The following is a 26,765-nucleotide window of genomic DNA, read 5'->3' on the forward strand; positions in this document are numbered from 1 at the left end:
CAGCCTTGCTTCAGCGAGAGCTTTGCGAGGCCTCTTGTGCCACTGTGCACATGGCTTCTCCCTCTGACGTGGGGGAGGTTTTGCGGCAAACACGAGCCTGTGCCATACCTGGGGCACGGTGCTGGCGTGTGTTTGTCATCAGCACATATATAAAGGCATCTCAGGTTTCCTTGCATGTCAGTGAGGCCCAGACACAGTCACGGCAGTGCAGACACCAACGCAGCAGAGGCTGCTGCGCCTGTGCTTTCCCTGGGAACAGCGTGTCCAGGACGTTTCCATTTGGCAGGAGGTGCAGAAGGATGCAGGACTGCCAGAGCGTGGCTGCTTCCTGACGGTATCAGCCTAAATTTCAGTAAACAAATGGAGATCTGCGCTCATGGCTAGGAGCCTGTCTTCGAAATATGAACTGCTTGTGTGACCCTAGTGCATGCAGCGTTACTGGAGAGCTGCAGGCGTGCTGTGCTGTGCCATCAGGACAGCTCCCCCGTGACCTGAAGCACACAGAGGATGGGAGCCAGGCCGTTAGCAGATAGAAAAGGAACCAGGGAGGCTGTGAGGATGGCTTTCCATCCCCCACCGGCTCCCTGGCAAACAGCAGGGATGGGATGTGCAGGTTTGCTTGGTGCACGCAGACAATGCGGGTATATTGGGAAGACGGGTTGCAGCCCACCAGAGAAGCCCCACGTGCGGGACCTCATGGCGACTTGCTTTGGGGGGACGATGCCCGAGAGTCCCCCCCCCCGGCCTTCCCCCCGGGGCAGGGCTCGCCCTATCCCACGGAGGCAGCCTGAGGGCCGGGCCCGCGCCCCGCCCGGGGGCTGGGGGTGGTTTGCGGGGACCCCCCGCCGCAGGTGGGAAGCGCCTCCCGGGGCAGCCCCGGTCCCGCCCCGCCGCCCGCTCGGCTCCGCCCGAGGGCCCGTCCCGCCGCGGAGGGAGGGAAGGACAGACCGACCGGGGCGGGAGGACCGGGGCGGGAGCCCGGCCCGGCCCCGCCCGCGCCCGCTGCGCCGCACCTGAGCGAGCAGCGGCGGCTCCGGTCCCGGTCCCGGCTCCCCCGCCCCGCCGCCCGCCCATGGCTCGGCCGCTGCCGCTGCTGCTCTGCCTGGCGGCGCTGGGCGCCGGCTGCCGGGCAGGGCTCCCCCCCGCCGGCACGGCCGGGCCCTCCGCCGAGCCGCTGCAGGACGAGGCGGACAACCAGGAGAACATCCTCTCCCAGGTGCCCGGGTGCGGGGCGGCTCGGGGGGCGCTGGGTACCCGCGGCGTGGGGCCGGGCAGTGGCGGGGCGGGGGGATGCTGGGCGCACCCCGGGCTGTGCTGGATGTGGGCACTCGGCGGGGCGGGAGGATGCTGTGCGCTCACCGGAGGTGCTGGGTGAGTGCAGCTGCAGGGAGTTTCGCCGCCCGGGGAGCAGCGAACTCGCTGAAGTCTGAGGGGGAGCAGTTCACAGTCACCATCCTACTATTGCCCTGCGGGGACTCAACAAACCAGGGAGCTCCCTGGGAGGGGAATTGGTGGAGCCTCTTTGTGTGCAGCGGGGAGGGATCCAGGATCCAGGCTCTTTCCCCGCCAGTGGGATGCGGTGAGGTTTCTGTTAGATTTGGCCGATCAGACTGTGTGCTATTATCTGCCCTCGGAAATAGCTAACGTGGAGACTATTGGAAACATACCGTCAAAGTTATTTTTGTGCTTGGGCTTTCAGAAGCTCTGTCTGCAAATCTCTGTAAAGGAAATTCCTGGCATTGTATGGGGCTAATCAGAAATACTGCTTCACCACCAGGTTACGCTGCTTATAGGGTGGCTTTCAGTTGCCCTTCCAGCGCACCCTTACCCTGTTTGCCCACGTAAAGGAATTTTGCTCAGGGTAGCAGGTGACTTATTGGGTCTACTGGATGTAGAACATTAAAAGACAGCAGGATGGGGTTTGTATTTAAAATTGTCACGTTTAAAATTCAAAGCAGCTAGGTCTGTTTTATGCAAAGTGGAATAAAAAAATACCCTGTTGGAAGAAGCCAGTTTTTATTCCCCTTGTAGGTAGGGTCCAGGAAGTTCTGCACTCTCTAGAAAACTTCTTGGTCAGCGGATTTTGGAAGAGCTGACCAGTTTCCTCGAGGTTCAGGGTGTCCAAAGTGTCCTTGTTTGGACCTTGAGGTCCAGGGTGTCCCTGTCCCTTGCCGGGCAAGCAGAGGATGAGAAGTTTGCTAACTGCTGATGACCTGTGCTCAGCTGTTAGGTGACTATGACAAGGTGAAGGCGGTGTCTGAAGGCTCTGACTGCCGGTGCAAATGCCTGGTCAGACCCCTGGGCCGCGGTGCCTGCCAAAGGATTAACGAAGGCGCTTTCAAAGCGGATGACTTCTACACAGTGGAAACCATCACGTCAGGACCCAGCTGCAAGTGTGCATGTGTGGCCCCCCCATCAGCACTCAATCCCTGCGAGGGTGACTTCAGGCTGAAGAAGCTGCGGGAGGCGGAGAGTGGTGACCTGAAGGTAGGAGAGCAGCTTTAATTTGGGGCATTTTCTGGGAGGGGGAGATCTTCTGAGACCTTTCTTTCTGTGCTTTTTCTGTAAAACTCTTTTCCTGAACTTTTTTCTACAAAAAATTTCCCATAGTTACTTTTATATCTGCATGTTTTATGTAAAAATCAAGCTCAGCTTAAGGGATTGATTCAAGCAGCTGCAGTTGATGATTCACTCAGCAACACACTGCCTGATTTATCCTGTGCTGCCTGGGGTCCACTGTGGCTGCCTGTGCTGGAAGCCCAGGAGGGACTGGGCTGCTCCCTGCTCTTTGTCCAGCAGTAAGCATCCCCAGGGACAACTCTGCTCTACTCAGCAGCTGCCAGGTCTTGTTCCCATCACAGAGGGGGACTCCCGAGGACCCACGCAAAAAGCTGTTTTGGCTTCCATGGGCCAAAAGCCACTGATGCGTCAGCGTGAGGGTGTGTTATACAGCTGGCTGATGGCAGGATGGGTTTTGTTGTTTCTAATGTTGATGCTTCTACACTATTTAGCATTTTATCTCTTTGATAATATGTATGTCTTTTCTAAATACAATGGTGTTTGTTCTAAGTGCTCATGACTCTTCTTGGATGCTTACTTTTGCTGGTCTAGCAGCTGCCATCAGACCCTACCAAGTTTCCCAGTTTTTTGGGTAGGACAGCAGAAATCCCCCCCAAAGAGTCACTCTCTCAGTCCAGCCCTGGGGAATCCCCAGAGTAGAAGGTTTCGTGCTGGTGGCACTCATGTGGGTAGTGATAGGACGTACCCTGTGGCCGTGCTATTAGTGCCAGCTCAGGTGGGAAGGCAGGCATCCTGCGAGGTGCTGCGGGGCAGCCTCCTGCCAGGGCCATCACAACGGGTCTGTTCTAATTAATTTGGAGCTCAAGGATGTGTTTCTTCTTGTCCGACTGCAGACAGTTAGCAGTTCCTTGTTCAACTGTCCCTGCAGCTAGAGAAGATAAACAGGCATAGGCAGACAATCCATCATTTCAGGGAAAGAGGCATCCCGGTCTGAAGTTGTTTGGTGGTCCCTTGTCTGCAGGAGAAGCCAGGATGTCTCACTTTGCCTTGGATGAGGAGCTGTGGTTAGGGGAGGGGACACCCTCCAGGGTGACAGAGTGGCCCCTGAAGTAAGTATCTCATCCGGAGGCAGGCAGAGGTCCTCCACCAGCAGCTTATACCTCTCTTGCCATCCTCTCCAGGGCTGGTCAGCCTCCAGGAGGAACAGAGTGGCGTGGCTAGCTGTGCCCTTGGCTCCTTCTGCCTCTTCCCACTGGGGAGCTGCTCACAGCCAGCTGTGGTGTGAAAGCTTGTCCTCTAGGAACTGGCCCAGGTTCCCCCGCTCATTTTGCAAGGATCTGTGGCCAAACAATTTCACAAGGTTTATCCAGATATACACACGTGGGGTTTTTCTTTGTTGCAAAAGTCAAACCCTGGGAGCTGTGAAAACAGGCTTGCCTTCTCACCGAGTGCGGCGTCCCTCTTGGGGTCGGGTGTGCTGGGAACAGCAACCTCTCATAGAAAAAGCCAGGAGGCAGTAAGGGACACAGCTCCAGTTCTTATGTGACTCATGAGGAGCAGCTCCCATGCTTTTCCTTGGGGGGGCCAGGAGGGACACGCAGGGAGGGACAGGCCAGGCCACCTTGTTGTTCCTAACAGCCCCAGGGGTTTTAGTCTCCTTGGTGGTCTGATGAGCATCATTCTTGCTCTTGCCTGGCCCAGCAGCAGGATGCATGTAGTTGTGCTCTATGTCTGTTGTGTTTTAACAGGCTTTCTTATGCTCTGACTCAAAATCCCTGCGTAGCTGTGGGAAGTTGCCCAAAATGAGAGCCCTCCCTTACGATGGGTAGGGCTGGAGGTTGCATCCCCAGGAGAATGGTGAGGAAGAGAGTGGATAAGCCCAGGGAGCAGGGGTATCCTGGGGACACCCCAGCACAGTGCCTTATGGCTGTGCTGGGTATCCCAGCTGAAGGTCTTTGTCCAATCTGTGCCTTTAATAAGGTCGAATGGGAATGCATGGACCATCAGACAGTGAGAGCTGAAGTCTGCAGAGGGTGAAGGGAAGGAAATAGTGAGTTGATGTGTGCATCCGTAGGGTGTTTTGGGGAGGGTCAACTTGGTGTGGGCGGGGGTAGCTGACTCTAAGATATATTTTTGTGAAATTGCAGCTTGCTGCTCCTCTGCTTGTAGGCGCAACATATGTTTTGGGGGTCTTGGATGCAAGGTCTGCGCAAGGAGTCTGTGCTCAGAAAGATTTGGAAGGTGGTTAATAAAGTCTGCAACCTTTGTGTGTTGATGGAAATTATCCAGCCTGGAGGGAAAGCGCATGTCTCCAGTGGCTGTCTGGCAAGTTGCGTGCATTGTCTTGGTTGTCTCGGTCCAGTTCTTGGTGGAAAGTGGATGCATAGCCATAAAACAGTCCTTGTCTCTTAATGCTGCCATTTTATCTGGCCCAAAAAAATCTTTCCTTTGCTGTCAGCTCCACAGGGAGAGTGCAGAGGCTGGGGTGGAAACTCAGAGTGCTGCCAGCAGTGTTGCCTGTACTTCTCCAGTGTTTATGGAGCTCTGTTGACCAGTTTGTAGCTGCTGGGAGAAAATGTCACTGCCTTGTAGTAATTCCCACGCATTGAAAATACTTCTCAACCATCAGGGCTGTAAGGTCTGCAGTACCACGCTGTACGTGTAGGGACATGTGGGACTGGAGGGAACAGGCGTGTGTGAGAGCTTAGGCAGGGGGTGGCCTGGGAGCTCTCCCCACCAGCCCATGCCTGGCTTGGTGCTGTCCTGTGCAGACTGAGCACCAGGAACTGTATGAAATTCAGAACGAGGGTATTGCTGTCTGGATCCCCAGGATTGGTGAGCAGGGGCTGGTGCTGGGCAAGCTGCAGGGATGCAACTCTTCCTGCTGCAGGAAGGAGATTAATTAAATACAGGGCGTTTCTGAAACGGGTGATTGAAGGAGAGGGCAGCATCCCTTTGATAAAGTTGCTCTCCAGGGAAGCAAACTGTTAGCAGGCTGGCACTGAATTTCAGTTACTTCAATCTTGCATTTGTGAACACTTTAAAAATTTTTAACAAGTTTCTTCTTGTTCCAGGAAAAAAAGCACAGGATGGCACAAACTCAAAATCTGATGTCAAATTCACTTTTATTTGAGCTGCCGTTTGCTTGTTGCCTCTTTTGTTGCCAATCACGTCACTGGTAGCTAAGCCTTTGGGCTTGTGAAAGAGCCTGCCTAGAGCTGGCAAGGAGGGCAGTGCTCCTCCTTGCTCTGCTTAGTAATCCCCGGTACCCAAAACATGCTCCGGAACCCCTGAAGCTCTGCATGCTGCGCTCCTGACTGCAGCAGCAATGCAGCAGAGCTGTGTAAGGAAAAACTTGCATTTTAATAAACTTGTTGTGCTCAGATACATGCATTGCCCTTGACCTTTTGGCTACAGAAACCACACAGGGTACTTTATAGCAAGTGCCTTTGACTGACGGTGTGTTCCCTTTGCCTTGCAGCTGTCCTCCATCATCGAGATGCTGGAAAGTGCCTTTTATGGCTTGGACCTTCTGAAGCTGCACTCGGTCACAACCAAGCTGGTGGGCCGGGTGGAAAAGCTTGAGGAGGTAAGATGAGTCCTGCTCTCCTTTGAGTTTGTTGCCTTCAGTGCAACTTGCCTCAAATAAGTACTTGTTACCTTTGGTGCATTCAGAGCCTTGTTCCTTTTGGAAGAAATGTTAACTATTTGGCTGAAGCTAAACTAGACCAAACTAGACCAGACTGGACTCTCCAAACTAGATCTTTACTGCTCCTCGCAGGCAGTGCCCAGGGCATCACCACCCTGTCAGCCTCACCATGCCCTCTCCAGTTCATCCCTCATGGCCCAAACTGGGTGTGGGATCCTAGCTGTGGCCTCACCAGGACCAGCATCTCCTTGGGGTCCAAAGGGCCTGCTGTTAAGTTTTTCCTCTTCTCCACTTTGTCTCTGCTGGCGTGATAGTTGGTCTCAACCAGGTGCTTTTGTGCTGTTTGATGTGGGGGTGAGCAGTTCAGGGCTGGTGCCGGGACATGCTCACTGGAATAGCTGGTAGCCAAGGAGGTCAAATTCCTTAAGGACCAAGTTACATCTTGGCCTGTGTTTAAAAAGAGCTGAACCCTCAGCTCTGCTAAAAAGATAGATAAAGTGCCTTCTTTTTTTTTTTTGTTTTTTTTTTTTTGTTTTAAAAGCAGACTGCCAGTGAAATCATTTTCACTTCCATATAGTTTAATATTTCTTTGGCTAGTACAACATAGGGTTTGCAGTCTGCTGAGCTGTGCTCAGCTATGTAGCAACAGGTTGCCAGATTAAATACTGGAGTTTTCTCCCGTGGTCCATATCTGGGACAGTAATTCCACATTCTTGTCAGAGCGGAGCAGTCCTGTTTGTCTGCAGCCAGGAGCTGAGAGGCGATGATTTATAAAGCCAAAATTCCACTTGCAAAGTGTTTTGGGAAGGCATGGCGTGCTCCATCCTGGGGTCAGGAAGGAGACAGCCGAGAGGAGCACGCTTGCCTGGGGACTCTGCTTTCCAAGCACCGTGATTGACCCAAAAGGGGGGAAAAGGGGTTTTGAGGTCTAAAAATAATAAAGCACCAAGGATTTTGTTTGCAATCCCAGCCTCTTCGTGTGGTTTAGCTTGTTCCCAAGTTGTTACTTGGGTTTGCTGCCTAGTCTTTGCTAATCAGAGGAGAGGAGGGAGGGAAGCAGGAGCTGTATTGCCAGCCCCATGGCGCTTGTCCCCGGTGCGGAGCTTTGCTGCTGCGGCACTGGTAGCCACGGGTCTGGCGGTGGGGTGAGCTCTGCCCGGCGGCACCCTTAGCTGGGCTTATCAGGACCGAGCAATGGACTAGTCCTATTTAACTTCCACAGTTGCTGGATTAGGGATGATGGGGAGACAACCCTTTTTTAGTATCCTTTATGGATCTGTGGTCCACAAATTTGTCTCACCCTGAAACTGGTTGACTGAAAATGATGCTGTTAGACATCATCACCTTTAAACTGGTCAGACCAGAGTGACACAGCCCATCAGGTCAGTGAGTGGGGAGTGCAGGTTCCTAAATGACCTTGCTGATGGTTGAGTCTGAGGCTAAGGTAACGTAAGCATTAGGAGTTTGGATTGACAAACTTGTCATTGGCAAATGATACGAGTGGTTATTTCACATGCAGGTACCACCGCGCTCTTCTTCGGTACCAGAGTGGCCCTGTCTACTGGCCGGTTCCTGCACAGGGGTTCAGCATGAGCAGTGCTGGTGGCACTTTGTGCACATTGAGCTGACCTTGCAGTGCGCTGCTCTGCTTGCAGCCCATCGCAGTGAGGGAGATGGCAGAAAGCTCAGCCTGGCTGAAGTAGTGTGGTCAGAGATGGAGCAGTGAAGGTGTAGGAGGGGAGAATTCACAGATTTGGGTCTTCAATTTCCCAGAAGCAAGGCTGCAGGATCATGTAACAAGCAGCTGAAGCTGCCTGCAGTCACTTGGACAGGATGGAGAAAGACAGGAGAGGTCTGGGTTAGATGGAGATTTCCCAGTGCCGCTGGGGCAGGGCAGAGCTCGTGCAGGCAGCAGGTGTGAAATACTTCCTGCTGTGGGCTTAGCACATAAATTCCTGTTGAGAGGAGGAGGATCACACCCTGCATTGGCCATGGGATCTGAAACGATAGACAGCTGAGATGCTGAACAAGAGCCTGGCATGGCTTCAAAGCATTGGCCTCCCAGGCAGGTGGGCTTTTGGCAGCTGCTCCCCAGCAAAGCAGCTGAGCGGCCTCAAGCAGCATCACAGGCCAGGCTTCGGTGGTGCCTCCCCACTCAAGGGGAGGCAGATTTTATCCCTAAGAGGGTCATAAGCCAAACATTACACAGAATAAGTGATAAAGGGCACAAGGCTGTTGGAATCAGCCATCCTCCCAAAAGGAGGAAGGTGTTGAAGCTGCTTCTGCTCCTGCACTGCTCCTAGGACAGCACCATGAGATCCCCTGTTCCTTTTCTTATTACAGCAAAATACTTGCTGAAAAGTCCCTGCGTTATTTGACTCAGCCTTAAAAATTGCACGATAAAACTGTGACTCACAATTAATTCCTGGGTAAAGACTGGGAGCTCAGATGTCCATGGAGGCAGTTGGGGGTTAACTGAGCTCAGGACGGTATTTTTGCAGAGATGAGAAGGCATTGCAACATGTTTCCAGTATAACAAGGTATTTTACACAAATGGTGTCAGTCAGGGTTCAATCCCTTGAAATACTTGGTCCACAGAGCTAGAGCCTTCGCTAGCAAGGCACCTCCTCTGCTTTGTCTTTAGCTAACAGCTGTTGCATCAGCTGGTGATTCTGAGGTCGCAGATGGAGGTCACAGTGGGTTTTAGGAGAAAATAATGGCAGGATAGATTAAAAATGAAGGATTGGGGGAACTGTCCCCAGTCACTGTGCAAAAATGCTTTGATTGATGTGCCACGTATTCAAAGCAGTTGCCTTTTAAGATGTAAGAGACCAAGGAGTGATGAGCAGAGACTGCAACAGCCCCTTGGTGGCAAGGTGTGCCTATGGTTGGGGGACTGAGAAGCACAAAGGGGTTTGCCTGCCCTGGGCTGCCCGACGAGCTGCAGCCAGCCCGAGCTCCCTCCCAGTCCCAGGACAGTTCTCTGAGGGTCACTGGCTCTCTTCCTCTCCCCGGATTCTCCTCTTTTCTGTGGGAGTGGAGGGTGGTGGGGAGGAGCAGTCCCTGAATGCAGGTGCTGTGTGGCCAGGCAGCAGGGCAGGACAGGGAGAACAGAAACCAGACAAGTGGGATGCTGACCTCAGGGACTTACCTTGGGGGTCAGGCAGGCAGTGGCCAGCCAGGATGAGACCCTGCTAGGAAACTGGGATTAATAAATGGGAGGTGAACTTGCTACTGTAGGCAAAGAATGAGAGGCTGGGGCTTTGGTTGGCTTTCTTCTTCCTTCCATGAGCCAGCGAGCATGGCTGAAGAACCTCAAGGCTGCTCTCCCACTTCATGGGGCCCTGTGGCAAAGAGTGGAGCTGGGATGAGTGCACCAGGGATGGCGTTTCTGGATCCAGCTGGTGTCAGGGGCACCTTCTTAGCAGCTGAAGTGCCCGGCTCCATGGAGAAGCCCAAGATGGGAGCACAGAGCTCACTGGATCCTGAGCTGTGGTTTGGGGCTCATGGAGCATCCTTTGCCTTTATGTGCGGAAAAGTCTCCTGTCTTGCTTTTCTAGGGCATGTCGAGGAACTTCACACAGGAAGGCCGCTGGGCAGGAGCCAATGTGGAGGAGGGCCCACAGGATCACCTCGACAGGGACAGGGAGAACTGCTCCAGCCTCATTACCAACAGCCTTGCTGACATTGAGAGCTCACTGCAGCGGGACGCCGAGGCTGCCTACACACACGCAGAGGTATGACCGCCACAGTGGGTTGCACAGCTTGAGGTCGCTGCCGCCATGCAAGCCAGCCCAGAGGGTGTCTCCTGGATGTGGCCCCCAACAGGCCACCGGCCCAGGGTTATTTTCTTCTCAGCTTGACTGACCCTGTTTTCATGCCTCTGGCTCCAGCCTGCTTTTCTCGGCACAGCCCAGCTGCCGTCAGGATGTAGGAGGCAACAGGAGTGCGCTGCTCCCTGGGCCTCCCCCCTTCCCGTCGGTTTGTTGGTTTTTGAGGTCAGCGGCGGCCGTGCTGCTTGGAAAGAGTGATGTCATTGCGGGGCCGGCTGGGAAGTGCTGGGAAACTCAGAGCCTTTCATTAGCAGGGCTTGGGGGCTCAGTGGAGGGATATCCTGTCACCCTCCCTTCCTGGGGAATTACCCCTCCTCAGCCAGCTCCTGTGCCTGTCAGGCTCCAGGCGGAGATCTGGGCATCCTGCTGGCTCCAGCACCCAGCCCCAGACTGTGGTGGGCTCTGTGGTCTGTCCAGCGTTGGGTACATCGTCTGCCTGGGGCAGCAGTTTCTGTGCAGTCCCAGAGAGGGGTGAGAGGGGTGTTTTGGGAAAAGGCCTGCCCAGGGTGTCCTGACCTTGCTGCTTTCGTGGTGCAATCTAGGGTGGCCTCACGCTGCTCTGGTGCATACTGAGTGGCTCCTGGATCCTGCCTTTACCCCAGGGCCCTCTCTGCAAGGGCAAAGGAGGTGTCAGGGGAAGAGGGGAATAGTTGCTGCATCAATTCCAGCTCCAAAGAGGGGAGCTCAGCTCCTGGGGGTGAGGACAGCCTGCGCATTGCTCCCCCAGCAGCTGAGAGCAAGCATTGCTGGTCCTACACAGGAGTGGTCTCCCCGAGCCCCAGTGAGGAGAAGGGTGGGCTCCCATGCACGTTCTGGGGGTTGGTGGGTGGGAAAATGGCACCGACCACGACATGCCAGCGCATTCTGCTTGGGGGGCGGCCATGCCCCACGCAGAGGGTGTCCAGCAGCACTCCTAGCCCCTCTCCCCCTGCTTCCCAGGCCGTAACCTGAGCAGGGGCTCAGCTGCCCGCTGGAGAGGGGCCAGCCTGGCCAGGCAGGAGAGCGAAACGCAGGGCTTTTATTACCCCAAGTGACCTAATTTCCCAATGTTCCCCTTTTCTTGCTGCTAATTGCAGCAGGGCTGCAACGGAGCCCTGGGTTCGTCTTTTCAGCCAAATGGGCACCGCTTCAACCTTTGGGCTGTCTTTCCAATTTCCTTTAATGAGATGAAATCCTTTAGGCATGAGCTGCAGCAGCTGGTGGCTGCCTCAGCATGGAGCTCCCAGTCCCTTTGCTGGGGGGTTCCCCATCCTGCTGGGAAGGTGTCCTCAGCCCCTCTGCTCCACCAAAGCTTGTCACGCACCAGGGACCAGCCACCAGCACCAGTCCCTGGCATGCAAGATGTCTGGTGGGTGGGCATGCGAGCGGTTGCAGTGAGGGGTGTACCCTGCTAACGCTGCCCTGGGGTCCCTCCATTCTGCCTTCACGACCAGCATCCCATAGGCTGTACCTCACTGAGCACTGAGTCCTGGGTTTGCAGGTCACCAAGGTCAGGCAGAGGCAACACTGGTCTGCCATCCACGCTGTCTCCTGGGGTGTTTCCCACAGCAAAAGGGACTGGGGTTGACCCTGAGAAAGGAGGGAAGGCAGAGCGTCCTTCCCAGCGCTTGGCTGGCCAGCCTGACCTGCCCTGTCCCCCAAAACACGGCTGTTCTGGCCCATCCCATAACAACTTCCTGTGTGTCTTCCAGGGCAAATATGAAGAAAGATTCCTGAAAGATGAAACCATCTCCCAGCAGATCAATTCCGTTGAGTCCCTCCCAGACTTGCATCTCTCTCCGGAGGATGAGAAGCCCAAGCAGCTCTTGCAGAGGAAGCTGCACATAAGGAGCCGACCTCCTTCCAAGCCCACTATTGTTCGAGGAGTCACCTACTACAAAGCCCAGTCCACTGAGTCGGAGAATGACATTGAGGAGCAACGTGAGTTGGGTTTAACCCGCATCTAGTGGGACAGCTGGCTGTGTTGTGCAGCAAAGCCACCATCTGTCCCCGAGTCCTGCCCTGTCCCTTGGGAACGTGGGGGCAAAGCGTGTGGGGCTACCATGGAGAGGAGGGCTTGGAGGCAGGAGGAGGTGGGATGATTGGTCCCTCACTGCTGTGCAGCCTTTAAGCCCTGTGCAGGGGAGCAGTGCAGTGTTATTCCACGGAAAATCCCTGGTAGCTAAGGAAATAGGTCACTGCTTCAGTTTAAAACACCCAGCATCAACACCTATCCAGAAAGTAAATGCAAGCTTATTACATGTGTTAGTCCTGCGGATCCACCTGCCTGATGACATCCCAGCAGGTTTGTGCAGTGGTTGGGGTGGCAGGAGGCAGCTCAGGGCTGTGGCTGGCTGCCCTGCAGCTCACCAAGATGCTGCTCATGGCTCTGGCTGAGCAGGGGGCCGAGCCCCCAGGGACCGGCAGTGCCTGGCAGCGCCTGGCAACATGGGCAAACAAGGCAAGTGCCCTCCCTGTGCAAAGCTGGCTCAGCAGCGAGGCCAGCCAGCACAGCCATGCGTGGATTTGCGAGATCCCTAAGATGAGGAGGAGCAGAGGACACTGGTCGTCCTGTGCCCTGGGTGAGGCACTCACTTTGGCAGCCTGGGTTAGGTGGGTGGGATCTGGCTGGGCGCTACAGCTGTCTCCATCCTGCTTTGTCTCTGGGAGCTGGCGCGATTGAACAGTGGTCCATCACCTCTTGCTCTGCTTGGCCTGAGGTGGTGGACGTGGAAGTGATGGGGTCTCACTGACCTAACATGGGCACCATCAGCCTCTGCTGATCATACAGCCTTTCTCCGGCTGGAAATTGAGAGGAAAATCACATTAATTTAGTACAAGAAAGCTGGAGAAGTGGATGGTGGGGCAGGCAGAGAGTGGCCATAGGGGACCTGCTCCCCCTTGCTGTGGGGCTGACATCCATGCCTGTGTTTGGCAGCAGATGAACTGTTCAGTGGGGACAACACCGTGGACCTGCTGATCGAGGACCAGCTCTTGAGGCCCAGCAGCCGGGCAGGTGAGGGTGTGAGGAAGCCCTCCCCCGTGGGATGGCCGCCCACCCCTGGCAGTGACCCGACCACTCCGCCGGCTGCCGACACAGCTGCGACAGCCACAGTGCCCCTGTCCCCAGCCACGTCCATGGGGCCCACGCCAGACCCCACCGCTGTGAGCTGGCTGACACCCACCCCAGAGACCACAACTGCCCCGACAAGGCTGGCAGAGGAGGGGACCCCACAGCTACCGGCAGCCTTTGCCAGCACAGTGGTGGCCACAGCCATGGAGACCCTGGCCACAGCCACCAGCCCTGTCCCCAGCCCTGCCATGGCCACCACCACTGGGACCTTGAGTGACGTGGAGACGAGCCCTGCTGTGGAGAGCAGAGCAGGCATGTGGGGACAGGGAAGCACCCCCACGATACCGATCAGCCCCACCATTCCTGCCACACCAAAGCAGGCCCTGGAGGAGGAGGACATCAGGAACATCATCGGTAAGTGCCTGCAGGTCTAGCTTTGCGCATGGTGTCTGACTTGTGCCCACAGCATGTCCCGCTAGCACAGCACATCTGGATTTGGTCATGGGTGGGAGGTGTTGTGGAGATGATGGCTGGACAAACACTTTTCTGGGGCACCAGATTTTACTTGCTTGTTTATTCTGGAACCTACTGGGGGCAGAAAGAGGCCTCCCTGGAGACAGACCAGGGGACAGGTCTCAGTCAGGGCAGGGACATAGGGCTGATGCTGCTGGGCCTTGTGAGGCTGAACCCAGGCCAAGGCAGCAGGGGTACCTGGTGGGTGGGCAGGGAGCTGGAGAGGGGGTGATGCCCACAGATCACTGGCAGGAGTTGGGAGGGCATGGCTGCCCTGCCTCAGGCCTCATGAGCCTCTCTCTGCCCATGCAGGGCGCTGCAAGGACACGCTGTCCACCATCTCTGGGCCCACCACCCAGAACACCTATGGGCGTAACGAGGGGGCCTGGATGAAGGACCCCCTGGCCCGGGAGGAGCGGATCTATGTCACCAACTACTACTACGGGAACACACTGGTGGAGTTCAGAAACCTCGACAACTTCAAGCAAGGTGGGATTGCACCAGCCTTGATGCTGTGCTGGTCGCTACTTGGCTGGTCCAAGTAGCACCCCTGTTCCCTGGGATGCTGCACCATGGTGGGATGCTCTGCCTGGGGACCCCCCTTCTGGGAACCGGTACTCAGCATGTGGGGTTCACAGCACAGGCAGGTTGGGCTGCCCACAGTGGTTCTGGACTTGCTTGTCACCATGCCAGGCTGTGGCTAGTGGCTGGGAGAGAGTGCAGGCAGGGTGAGGGGCAGAGCGTGCTGGGGGTTGCTGTGACCAGGCCACCAACCCCACAGTAAAAGGGAGGTTCTCACTAGCAAGGTGTCTCTGCTTCACAGGGCGCTGGAGCAATTCCTACAAGCTCCCGTACAGCTGGATCGGGACAGGGCATGTTGTCTACAATGGCTCCTTCTACTACAACCGGGCCTTCACACGCAACATCATCAAATATGACCTGAAGCAGCGGTATGTGGCCGCCTGGGCCATGCTGCATGATGTGGCCTACGAGGAGTCTACCCCGTGGCGGTGGCGGGGCCACTCGGACGTGGACTTCGCTGTAGATGAGAATGGCCTGTGGGTCATCTACCCGGCCATCAGCTACGAAGGCTTCAACCAGGAGGTGATTGTGCTGAGCAAGCTGAATGCAGCTGACCTCAGCACCCAGAAGGAGACCACGTGGCGGACAGGGCTGCGGAAGAACTTCTACGGGAACTGTTTCGTCATCTGCGGGGTCCTGTACGCAGTTGACAGCTACAACAAGAGGAACGCCAACATCTCCTATGCCTTTGACACGCACACAAACACGCAGATCATCCCCCGGCTGCTCTTTGAGAATGAGTACGCCTACACCACGCAGATAGACTATAACCCCAAGGACCGCCTGCTCTACGCCTGGGACAATGGGCACCAAGTCACCTACCATGTCATCTTTGCCTACTGAGACCCCCTGCCATAGTGGGGCACTGCGAGCCAGGGGCCACCAGCACCTTTTATTATTATTTTTATTGTTATTATTATTTTGTACAAATCAAAGAGTAAATGATGGATTTTGTTTCAAGCTTTGTTTTTTTTTTTTTTTTATGGTGGATTGTAGATCGATCCCCAGGCCAGAACCACCCCCTTTGTCTTTGCTGTAACCTTGCTTCTGCTTTTCCTTCCCCCCAGGGAGGAGGCCCTCCTTCAGGAGGGCAGACCCGGCTTACCTGCTGGCAGAGGAGGTGGTGGCCCAGACACAGTCCTCCTGATGAGGTTTTTAGCTGAAGATGATCAGCAAGTGACCCAGAACCCAGTGCAAAGCTGGCCTTTCTGCTGCAGGCACCAGGTCCCAGTAGGATTCTGATGTCTGCCTCTCCTGATGGAGGGGGTGCATGTCCCGTGGGAATGTCCCATCTCTCGGGACCGTCTTCCCAGCTGATGGCCAACAGGCCCTTCGGAGATCCTGCTGTACAACGGGGCTGCAAGTGCAGCTTTGGCAGCCCCTGGTGCTGGCACTTATGCCAAGGACTGTTCCCTCTGGCCGGGGCTCTGCGCTTTGCAACCTGCTCTGGGGGGCTGGGCACACCCCAAGCCCTGACTCATGTCTGGAGTGAACTGGCAGCAGCAGGGGGACACTGTAAATATGTGTAGATGGCTTTTGTTTGTTCATTTTGTAACCCAAACTAGCCACCTTTGGCATTTGCTGGGTGAAGGCTCTGTTCTGCTGGGCTGCCTGGGTGGGGAGCTGGGGGGCTGGGGGAGCCCTTGCTCCCCATTCTGCTGCTGCTCTGTCTCCCGCAGGGTCTCAGCCCGTGTGCCTTCTCACTGCCGCCCTGGTCCTGCCTGTTGGCCATTGGGAGCCCCCACAGAGGCACAGCCCCTGCCCTTCTAGCCCAGCAGCATCTTGTATTTACCTGCTGTTAATAATAAAAGATCAAGTACCTTTGCAGCTGTTTGGGGCTTTCTTTGGGTGCATGGAAATGCACAGGGGTTTTTGTTAGGTGGGTGTTAGTTGGTTTGGGGAGTGCTGGTTTATACACCAAGTGGCAGAAAGGCAGGGCTGTAGGGTACCTGTGGGGGAGCTTTAGGCTGCCTGGGCCTGGCACCAGGACAGGATGGCCTGGCCATGTCCAGCCCTGAGAAGGGCTTGGCTCTGTTGTACCTGCAGTTTCCCTCAGGTCACTAGGGGCTGTGGCAAGGCCCCTCATGGCCTCCTCTTCCTGAAGTGCTGGGTGAGGAGTTCATGGGGTGGCTGGTACAGGGTGTCCCCTGCCCAGGAGCGGTGGGGTCTGGTGCACGTGCCTTGGGCAGTGCCAACGCTGTACCAAGCAGAGCCATGCTGCAGCCCAAGAGACAGTGCTGGCCTTCTAGTCAACTGCTGAAGTAAAATAGTATTAACAAGCGAAATGATAAATAATAAATAAAAGAACCATTTTATTGCCTTCAGTGCTAGGGACATAGATAACAAAACTACACAGGATGAGAGGTGCTCTCCACAGCTGGAGCCTGTGGGTGCTGGCTGAGGATGGGGTGCCACAGCAGTCCCTGAGCCCCCAGCACCAGCCCTTTCCAATATGCTGGGCTGTGCCAAGCTCAGGCACCACTGCTGGGTCCCCTCCCAGCTCCCCAGCACCAAATGTTTCCCCCAGAGCAGCCAGCCACCCCTGCCTGGGGCTGTGGGAGAGCTTCTTGCCTCTGGCTGGGGCACCGCTGGGGTTTTTATTTTTGACTATTGTGTGAGCTGGCCCACAGTCAGGTGGGGCCGGGGCCAGGAAAACAGAACTGGTGCAAGGAGCGCAGCCAAACCCCTTGCCGAGCCCGGCTGCTTCCCAGCAGCGCGAGCGCCGAGGGGACGGGGGGCCTGTGCAGCTCGCACTGACTACGTGGCAAAGGGCAAAGCTTTTCCATAGTGTTGGCAAGGCACATACTTCACAGGGGTGTATTGCTCCTCACCCTCCTCCTCCTCGCCTCCCCGAGCTGTTTGTCTTGCTGCAGGATCAACCTTTATTTCCTAACAGCCACACACAAAAATAATAATAACAATAATAATAATAATAAAAAACCCACATCAGTCAGCGGTTCAGACAATGAAGGAAAGGCAGCTGGCTGGCAAACTGAAGCCCAGCATCTTCTGTGCTAACTGCAAAGGGAAAAAAATGCAACATGCTGAAGTCATTACAAAAGGCTGATACTCTGCTGGCATCTCATCCCAGCTGAGCACCGCAGTGCACTGTGCACTGGAGCCCCTTGGCCCAGCTCTGGCCCAGGGCTTGGCTGACAAACTTGGGACCAGTTAATAGAGCTCTGCAGCGGGCTTTGTAACAGCAGCAGACTGCAGCAAGAGCCGTGTCTGGTAGCTCAGTGCTTGGGGGCAAATGGCACGCTCCCCTGCTGCATGACGGGATTGCTGTCAGTGCTGGCAAGGCAGAGAAGGGGCGTGTGAGTGTGCGTGTGTGCGTGTTCGTGTTTCAGGAGGAAGGTGCTGTGTCTGTGGCCCACTGAACTGAAGCAGCTCTTCTGCCCCAGCAGGGCCAGTGCTGCTTTGTAGATCATTTGCTGTATAAAGCATTAAATATCACCAAAAAAAACCACCAAAAAACCCACAAAGGAAAAACGGGGGGGGGGGAAATCCAAACCAAAAAAAGCGGGGGAGGGCAGGAAGAACAGCAGTACAATCTTTAGAAATGCATGTCCTACACTTAAAGCATCACTCTTGGACCAAGCCCCAGCCTTTTGCCATGTGGCTGCGTGGGCTGGGGAAGACAGCAGCAGCAACAGTGTGTGGGAGAGTCCACGCAGGGGTATGGGGGGGTGTGCGTGTGTGTGTGTGTGTATTCATATGTGCATGTGCGTGTGTGTGTGTGTACACTGCCTGGGAGGGCAGCCTAGGTGCTGTAGCACCCGGGCGCCCTGCTTGCGGCATCCAACCCACAGACTCCCCTGGCAGGGTGACCCCCTAGGAGCCAGGCCATGCTTTGTGGCAGTGGGGGTCGTTCTGTTTGTAGTGCTTTGGCTCTAAGTGTGTGTTCCCAGAACCCTGCTGGGTGGCTGGGGCTGGGCTGCCCCACGGCACTGCTGCAACCCTGGGCAGCAGCCCACTGCTTCCCATCAAGGAGGCTGCACGGGCAGGGATTTGGGGCAGGTGTGTGGACGTGCATGGGATTGACAAGGAGCAGGGCTGTCCCACCAGGACCAGCACAGCCACGCTGGCAGAGGAGGGATGTTCCTGCTCCTGGGGTGCAGGGTCTGGGCTGGGGTGGCAGGCCTGGCATGGGTGCAGAGCTGTGGCTCTCCCTGCACCTGTAGCTGGGAGACAGATACTGCTTCCTCCTGCTGCACGAATGCACTGGGCAGGGAGGAGGGGAGCCTGATCTCAAGCATGGGCCTCCCCAGCAGTATCTCTGGGCAGGACCCCAGAACTCAGCACCCCACCTCAAGAGCCAGTTTAACAGGGATGAAAAAAACCACCTCAAAAACCCAAACAGAACCCAAACAAAACAAAAAACCACCACCCAAAAAAAAACCAAAAAAACAAAAAAAAAACAAACCAAGCAAACCCAAACCCCACAATTCTGGACAGTGCATAAGTAGCAAAGGTGGCCTGTGCCCCTCAGGTGCCAGCCCCAGGCACCAGCTGCTGATGCCGACACCAGGACTGCAGCAGTGTGCATCAACCGCACCCCTGGCACCGGACATGGCACACTGCATTGGTCCCCTGGGCTTGTCCCTGGCGAGGGGCCAGCTGAGCTGTATAACCCCTGGGCATGATGCAGCCATTACATAGGGTCAGGCACAGGAATGGGCTAAGTGGGGACTGCTCTTGCTGTGCCGATGTGCCAGGAGCCCCGAGGACCCGCCAGCGAAAGGGCTCAGTCTGGCAGCAGGACCTGCTGCATGCCGGGTGCAAAGGCCGTGCAGCTATGCCACAGGAGCTACTGCAGGGATTTGACAATAGCCCTCAGGGCATGGGGTGTCTCTGGGACGGAGGGAGACGCACTGTAGAAAGTGTTGGTGTGATTTCTGCGCTGCTCTCGGAGGTAAGGAGGGACAGATGAACTTTTGATGTGGAGGATCCTGGTGTCCATCACTTCGCAATCGATCTGCATCATCACCTCGTAGTCCTGCCCATTGATCACATTCTCTGCAAAAGTAATTAAAAAAAAAAAAAAAAGTCGTCAGTTAGCCCTGCAAGCTAGTGACCTAATGGCACCAAAAGCAGAGCTTTCTGCACCCTTTTTTTCTGGAGCAGGAGCTGGAGCAGGGAATCCCTTCCTTTTTGCAGCTCCACACATGGAGTTCCATCTCACAGAGCCAGCCCCAGCCTGCTTGTGACACCTCAAAGGGCCCAGGCCACGCTTAGCATGCGCAGTCACACCTAGAAATTAATGTAAGTCTTTTCCACTTCTTCATCTGTACATAATTACCAATGGCGTTTGCCTTGTATAACGTTTATTACTGAATTGTTGTTCTTGAGCCACTAAAATGCAGGGGTGATTGAAGATAGGGCTTATTTAAGAAAGCTGAATGTTTAACTTTTTATTGGTTTAAGAACACTGTAACCCTCTTGACAATGAGAAGCTAAAGGAATTTCTTCACCAGATTATTAATAAAAAAAGTCAAAAAGCTGCCTCTCGAAACAATTAACTGCACCTCATTACCATGCTGACCTGCTGTCGTATTTGCATGATGTTGTGGTGTGATGTTGGACAAGGCCATTACCCTTAAGAGGCCTCCGGACACGGGGAGACCCAGGCCAGCACACGGGACTCCTGTGCAAGGGCACGCCAGACTGCACCACCCCTGCGTGGCCCCAGGCCGGGCACGTCTGCTGCCGCAGAAGGTCCTGGGCTTGCAGGCAGAGGCTGTGCACATGGCCAGCATCTGCTGCCTGGATTTAAAGGTGGGAGACTGTTCCCTGCATAGACAGTGTGTCCAGGAATGTGAGAGACGAGATCGGATTTCCAGGCACGACCAATCCTTGCCTTTCAGAGTCAGAAACACTGACTGCCACGGGCAGGGTTTTCTTTCTCTGCTAAGAAGAATGGAAGATCACCTAATGGAAAGCGTATGGATTGGAGGAATGCAATATACATTACTAATTTTTACTGTTTTCCTGGATTAACTCTGACTCTGGATGACAGCTGACAACCACGACCGGACCCTCTTGTACCCCACGCCACCTGTAGAAGCCATTAGATCAAGTAAGTCTCATGTAATAATGAAAAGCAGGAGCAAACCCTTGCTACAAGGGCTGAGAGTCTGCAAGGAAAGTCAAAGCTCCCACCTGCAGAAATGAAATGGAAAAAGCTCTGTATGTGCCACCAAGTGACTGAGGCGAGCAGCAGCTGTGTGTGCCTCTGATTCAAACACCCCAACAAGTGCTTCATCCCTCCCGGCCATGGTGCTGCTGATAAAGACTTGCCATAGCTTCGGGTGCTGTGTCCCCAGTTGGGACCCTTTTAGTGACCATCGCTACAGGCCTCCCCTCCTCTCATCCTTTGGATGTGCTCTTGGTTGTCACCCAACAAGCTCAGGACCAGATGGTGGACGGGACTGGGCTGGTGGTGCTGCTCAGGATGGGGGCTACACAGGGCGGCTGGGGGCACAATGAGATGCTGGTGGGTGTAAGAGCCTGGCCTTTGGGCTGGAGAGAAAACAGGAATGGACCAGCTCCCTGTGACACAGCAAGCTGAAAAAGCAGCTCCTCAGCTCTCACATTGCAGACGACAGCTTGACAGGACCCCAGCTATGTGACAAAATGTGCTCCAAAGCAACAAGTGGGTGAGGTGGGATGGGACAGTAGCCAGGGCCAGGAAAAATTCTCGGTAAGGCAGGCAGGCTTTCCTGCCTCTGCCCACAGTGGCCAGCACAGCGATGTATCATTAGGTTCCCTGGCATTGCACAATATAGAGACCAGCAATCCCAGAAAGCAGCCCATGCGAGGGAGGGAGCTGCTCTGTGTGGGTGGCAGCAGGGAGCATGGGAACCAGATCAGCCCATCTTGGCCAGCCAGGATCCTGCTTCTCCCAGCGCTGACAGGCTCCCCCCACGGGAGGCCACGTGGATCACGATTAAGCAAGCCACAGCTCTGCTATCCTGTGCAAGAGGTACTGTGTCTTCTAAGGCCACCACAGCTGAGATAGCTGGGAGGAATCATGCTCACAATGAGCCTCTTTGGCCAGCAGGCATGGATGGGACTCACACCCAACTCAGACATTCATGAAGTGCCTGAATCCTGCCCTGAGCATGTGAATTAGCACAGGAGTGACAGTTGGGTTTAAAGACAGGTATCTGATTCTTTCCCCTTTTGGGTAGAAGGCACTGCCGATGAAGAACTGCTGTAGAAAGCCTCTGCAAAGGGTCTCACCTGACAGGGATGACGACAGTAGCAGGAATGGCTCAATTCCCACTACAGGCATTTCTAGCAGCCTTTCTCATTACTGTTAGCATCGAAATGACATAGAAGAGGAGATGGGATTTTCCACAGAGACAGTAGTTGCTGCTGGGTGATGCTGCTGGGTGCCTGGCCACCATCAGAGAGCCCTGCAGGCCCACCTCAGCGCAGAGGGTGGAGGGGCTGGTGCTCTGCATCAGCCCATGTGATGCTCTCAGCAAAACAACAGGCAAACGTGACCTGAATGTGGCCGGCACAGCGCGATGTTGGAAAGACTAGCTTAACTGTCAAAGGGGCAGGGACTGCAAAAATGATTCCACATGGCTCCGTCCTGAGCTCGATGCCATTAAACTGTTTCATGATCTGGATAAGGAATAGAGAGCATACTTACAAGATTTCTGGAATCCAGTTTAGACTGGAGAGATTTCAACCACCTTGGAGTATTGGATTAGACTGCAGTTTCGATAAAAGAGAGAAGCTGTCCAAAATCTTCAGGATGCATTTCAACCAAGGCCAGAACAAAGTACAACACTCAAGAGAATTGGAAAACACGAGAACAAAATGGGGCTGGGCAGAAGCACTGCAGAAAAAGCTTGAGGACTGTAGAGGATTACTATGCATAAGCCAACAGCATGACAGGACTAGAAATGATCAGATCGATTTCAAGAGAAACAGATTTATCTTTGACCAAGTTTCTAACAATAATGAAATTTAAACCCTGGCTGAAGCTACCTTGGGAGACCAGAGGGTCTTTGTGACTGGCAGTTTTTACGGAAAGGCTGGATGACCGCCTGTCAGACAAGACCCAGGGTACCTGACCCTCACTCCACAACTGTTAGGAAGTTGAAAGAAGCCAGTGCTTGACTATGCTAAAAATACGCTTGCCTGATGCCGGACAGGCACTCGCAGTTGCCAGTGGTCCCTCTAGCCCTGCCCTTCTGTGAGCTGCAGGTGCCTATTCATGACTGACACCCCTCAGGGTAGAGTGCAACCGATCATTACAGAGCCCAGGTCCACAAAGAAGCCAACTCAGTTGAGTTGTGTTGGCTCTCTGTCTGCTCTTTGCTCATGACGAAGACAAGGCAGGGCAACTTGGGCAAAGCCCTTTCAGTGAGGTTTGAGCTGATGTTTGTTGCAGGGTAGGGCAGCATACAAGCCAGGCCCCATTGCTCAGATGGCCGTGAGAACACTGCTGTGCCATGTTTGCTTGACGGTCAGTTTACATCCAACAGCTATGCAGTCGGACAGGTCCAGCTGTGCTATTCCTAATCCGTTGTCAGTGAGTGGGCAATACCTGGAGTCGAGCTGTGGGTTCTCCACGGGACTCCGTGGTCTGACCTCATACACAGAACAGGCCAACAATTTTGCATTGTGATTCCTGCATCACATCTCTAAAAAATATCCTGGTCAGGCTTTCTTTCCTTCCCCTTCCATGGGGTTGTCCAGCAGTACCAACATCTGTGAGACACTAATGGAGCACAAGGTGCGTTTTCTAGAGAGGCCATGATGAGTGCTGAGCTTGGCAGCTGCATATGGCTGATGCCTGGCAGGGTCAGTGTATGTAACCAGCGCTTTCTCTCAAGGCCCAAGTCAGCCGTGTACTGCACTGCCTGAGCACGCACCCACTGCACCTCACAGCCCTCTGCAGGGTGGCAGACATGGGCAGGGGTGTCTGTGAAGGGAGGACCAACAGCTCAAAGTTTCTGCATGCTGCTGCTGCTGGTTTGTTGGCTGGAAGGTCAGAGCTGCCAACCTATGTTACACGGGGCTGCTTAATAGCCCAGAGCAACAGTGACATTAAATTATTTCTAAAGTTTATTGTGTTGAATTACCTATGACTGATGTTTTGTGGGATTACATAAGTAAAAACACAAGAACGGATCTCCTGTAGAGGTGTCTGGATTTATAAATAGATTTATTGCTCCTCTTTGAAGTTCAGAGCACACTGCTATTCATATGGCCTCAGGCTTAAGCAGCTATCCTTCCCAGGCCAAAAGGCTGTGTTGCACTTAATTATTTGTTAACAGGTTTAAAAGCTGTGCTTCAGATGACAGACTATTTCAAATTAACAGAAAAGGTAACTGTGCCAAGCATTGCTGCTCTCTGACTGCTCCTTCTTGAAGAGGCTTGCTGGCTTTCGCAGACTGTACCGAATTCCCAGCATGAGCTTGGTCTAGGGAACAGAAATCTAATTCCCCAGTGTTGCTCTCTAAGGCTTACGGCAGCTCCTCTTAAAAACAAACATGTTGCAAGACCCAACTGATGAAAGCTGAACCCAGCAGTCCAAACCAAAAACGTTTAGCAAATAAGGCTGAGGGTAATAACTACTGTTACAAATTACCGAAGATGATGGAAGATTGTCTTCATATTTGAAGTATTAGGTTTCCAAAACTGGTTTATTAGAAAGACCATAACGCCAAAGTCCTCCTTCTCCTCTCAGTAGTACTGACACATATCAATCAGTTGAATGTTCAAATGTCCATCTTTGAGATCGATCAAGCATCTACTTCTGTAAGAGATACTGTCTTAGAAAAAGGCAGAAGACAGGCAGAGGGCTTGAGAGGCGGGCAATGAAAATCTTAGAGTCTGTTCTGCACTAAGTCAGAACAAATGATGATGTGAACTGTCTCTCTAGACTCAAACTCTATACACGTCAGTGGGCTGTTTGGCCCTATGGATGCAGTCATAGGACAGGAACAAGTCAAGCTGGTAATTTACCCTTTCCCACTTACATGCACGCTCTCCACAAAGCTCTGCTGCAGGAAAATGCTTGTCTTGAAAACTGCATGATTTGCAGAGAGGGTGCAACAGAGCTCCCCTGAAATACCACCTGACCTTGTGAAGTGTTTCAAGGCTAAAACAAACCACCATGGAAGAGCTTTGCAGCTTTCTGAAGATGTGCTTATGCCTTAGGTACATTGATACAAGCCTTTTTCTACCAAATTGACTATGAATTTTGCCTTACCCCTGGCAGTACCACAGCAGACTACCCAAAAAATACTCTGTGAGACCAATACTGTATAATTCAGGGCCTGGGCCTGCAGTCCTAAGACTTTTCTCTAAGGTCCCAACTGCCTTTGCAGTAGATAACCCATGTACCTACTGTCTGGTTTCTTAGAAGGTGACTTGTAAAAGTGGTCAGAACCTGCCCAGCTCTACTCCCACGCTGTGCTCACTGAATATACAGTTAAGTTAGTGTTGACCACATAGTTCTGGTCTACATATCCTTGCTTCTGCTGGTAAGATACAGGGAGGGAAATCACTTGCCCCATCTTTACTTTAACTACCTGCCTTTGTCAACAAGACTAGAGAATCATCCCCTCCTCATGGACAACAGCATAGAGTGAATCTGCTATCCCTGAAACCAGTTTAGTTGATGTCAAAGTTAGGTGCCAGGCAATTATCTCTGAATAAGGTGATGCAAAACCACCAGCTCTTTTAAAACCATCTTTGCTGAACAGCTACTCATGCCCCTTATATTTTCCACATTTCCTTCTAATGAGAAAGCTTGCTTTGCCACACCAGATTCCAAAGACAGCCAGTGTCAGTGTTAATTTACACTTAGAGCCCCATCTGCAGCCCCATCTATCACACCGGCAGCAACCTAGGCAGCCTTCGAAGAGCCACCGGATGTGTTGCATTATCTGGTTGCTTTGTGCTAGCTGTGCCAAGCTGACGATGCTGAAGTTTGGTTTAAATAATTATTTAGCACTGAACTACCCAAACAATTCATAACAAAATGCATAAAGCCCTGCCCCAAAACAGAGCTTATGTCTAGGGCAGCACAGAGTTCAGAAAGTGCAAGCTTCAGAAGAAGATGAGGGCACCAGCTGCACCTGGGGCTGGCCTGTTGAAAGGCTGCAGCTGTTCCCAGACACAATTCAGGGGGCCTTCTCCGCTGCAATCTTCCATCTCTTCACCACTGAGCAGCCCTGACTGTCCTACCCAGCACATCTGGACAATGTTTCCATCTGAAGGGCTGGTATACACTACCAAATAAGTATATAAATGAAGCAGCGGTACTGTAACAGCTACAAAGACTAAAAATACCCTCACTGCAACAATGCAGCAGGGTTCCTAAAACATTTACAGATTTGCTTGTTAGACAGGATTATTTGAGGCAAGGGAGAAAGTTATACTGTGACCCAAATAACTTCTCTTTTTAAAAGCAAATTCCTGCTTGGAACTATTTCCAAACAAACCAGTTGCAATAGTCTCACCTCTGTGGACTTAGCTGTCCTCAGTCCCTGATACAGGTTAAGTGAGATCCTGGGCATTTCAGTTCTCAAGGTCTCCTAGCATCTCTCAAACAGTGAGCCAAGCTTCTGGGTCTGTATGCATACAGGAACAGGGGCCATGGTCAGAAACACTGGACCCACATAATCAAAATCACTTTGATGAGCCACAAGCTGACAGCAAGGAGACAGGGTCTCTTCCCATGACTAAGCTGTTGGAGCATTGGTGCCAGGGGCTATTAAAGGGGGAGATATATAGAGGCATAGGGGTAAGCAAGAAAAATCGAGGAAATAAGCTCTCTGTGACCTCCTAAGTAAATAAGGGAGCCACAGGAGAGATCAACACAGGCTGTGGATGAAGAGCACAAAGTGCCCTTAGCTTACACCACTATGTGATTTTTGGAAAAGGCCATCGCCTCTGGGCAATGTGGTCCAGTGGCAGATCTGTGCCAAATGTGCTTTGCAGTACCTGGTCCAGACTGGGAGGTCTCAGGGAGAGGGAAGGAAAATTGGCTCTTCCCAGTGACCATTTCCCACCTGATCTCCCACCTCCCCTTCCAATCTTCTTTCATGCTGCGCAGTCACTTCCCTCTAAGAGAAAGAGCATGAGCTACAGAGGAGAGGGCCCAGTGTGGAGCTACCTTGATTGCTCGTTTTGGAGAGGGAGCCAATGGCCATCTCAAGATCAGAATCACCAGTGTTGACCCTCCCAAGCACATCATTTAAAGCTCCCTCAGGTAGAGTATTTTTCGGAAATACTGAGACATTTTTGACAGCACTGGCTGTGCATATTTGTGTGGTTGGCAGGGTACCTTTGCTGCAGGGGAGCCATATTTGAAACCTAACCAGCTGTGGAAATGCTAATGACAAGGGAAAAAAGAAAAGAAGAAAAACCAAAGACAAGGGGCAAAGCAGCTCTGCTACACAGACAGCTCTCTCGGGAGTGAAGGACAGAGGCTGAAGAGAGAGCAACTCTGCTAGGCAGAACCATCCCATGCCTGCTTGGGAGGCACAAAAAGTATCACAAACTCCCCACACAGCCTGCAAATGCAGACACACCCACTTATAAGACAAAAAACTGTACACAGGAGAGTAGCCTAAAAAGGCAT

General features: G+C 53.5%; 2 protein-coding genes across 4 annotated transcripts in view; one reads left to right on the forward strand and one right to left on the reverse strand.

The window, feature by feature from the left end:
• The first annotated feature begins 845 nt into the window (after positions 1-845).
• OLFML2B (olfactomedin like 2B) lies at positions 846-15,973 on the forward strand. Of its 2 annotated transcripts, none has more exons than XM_075097176.1 (8): positions 846-1,216; positions 2,224-2,487; positions 6,002-6,109; positions 9,730-9,906; positions 11,694-11,922; positions 12,920-13,468; positions 13,880-14,056; positions 14,391-15,973. In XM_075097176.1, exons 1-8 carry the CDS (start codon positions 1,073-1,075, stop codon positions 14,990-14,992), a joined length of 2,250 nt encoding a protein of 749 aa, XP_074953277.1. In that variant the 5' UTR covers positions 846-1,072; the 3' UTR covers positions 14,993-15,973. The 2 variants fall into 2 exon arrangements, with proteins under 2 accessions (XP_074953277.1, XP_074953276.1); XM_075097175.1 differs by having other exon boundaries at positions 970-1,216; positions 12,923-13,468.
• A 471-nt stretch (positions 15,974-16,444) lies between these two features.
• ATF6 (activating transcription factor 6) overlaps positions 16,445-26,765 on the reverse strand; it is an 84,120-nt gene continuing 73,799 nt past the window's right edge. For both annotated transcript variants that reach the window (XM_075097178.1, XM_075097177.1), the window contains exon 16: positions 16,445-19,168. In XM_075097178.1, the coding sequence (XP_074953279.1) occupies positions 18,960-19,168 (209 nt within the window). In that variant the 3' untranslated portion in view covers positions 16,445-18,959. The remainder of the gene's footprint in view (positions 19,169-26,765) is intronic.

The sequence above is a fragment of the Phalacrocorax aristotelis genome, chromosome 6 (genome assembly GCF_949628215.1).
Source record: "Phalacrocorax aristotelis chromosome 6, bGulAri2.1, whole genome shotgun sequence".
Lineage (NCBI taxonomy): Eukaryota > Metazoa > Chordata > Aves > Suliformes > Phalacrocoracidae > Phalacrocorax > Phalacrocorax aristotelis.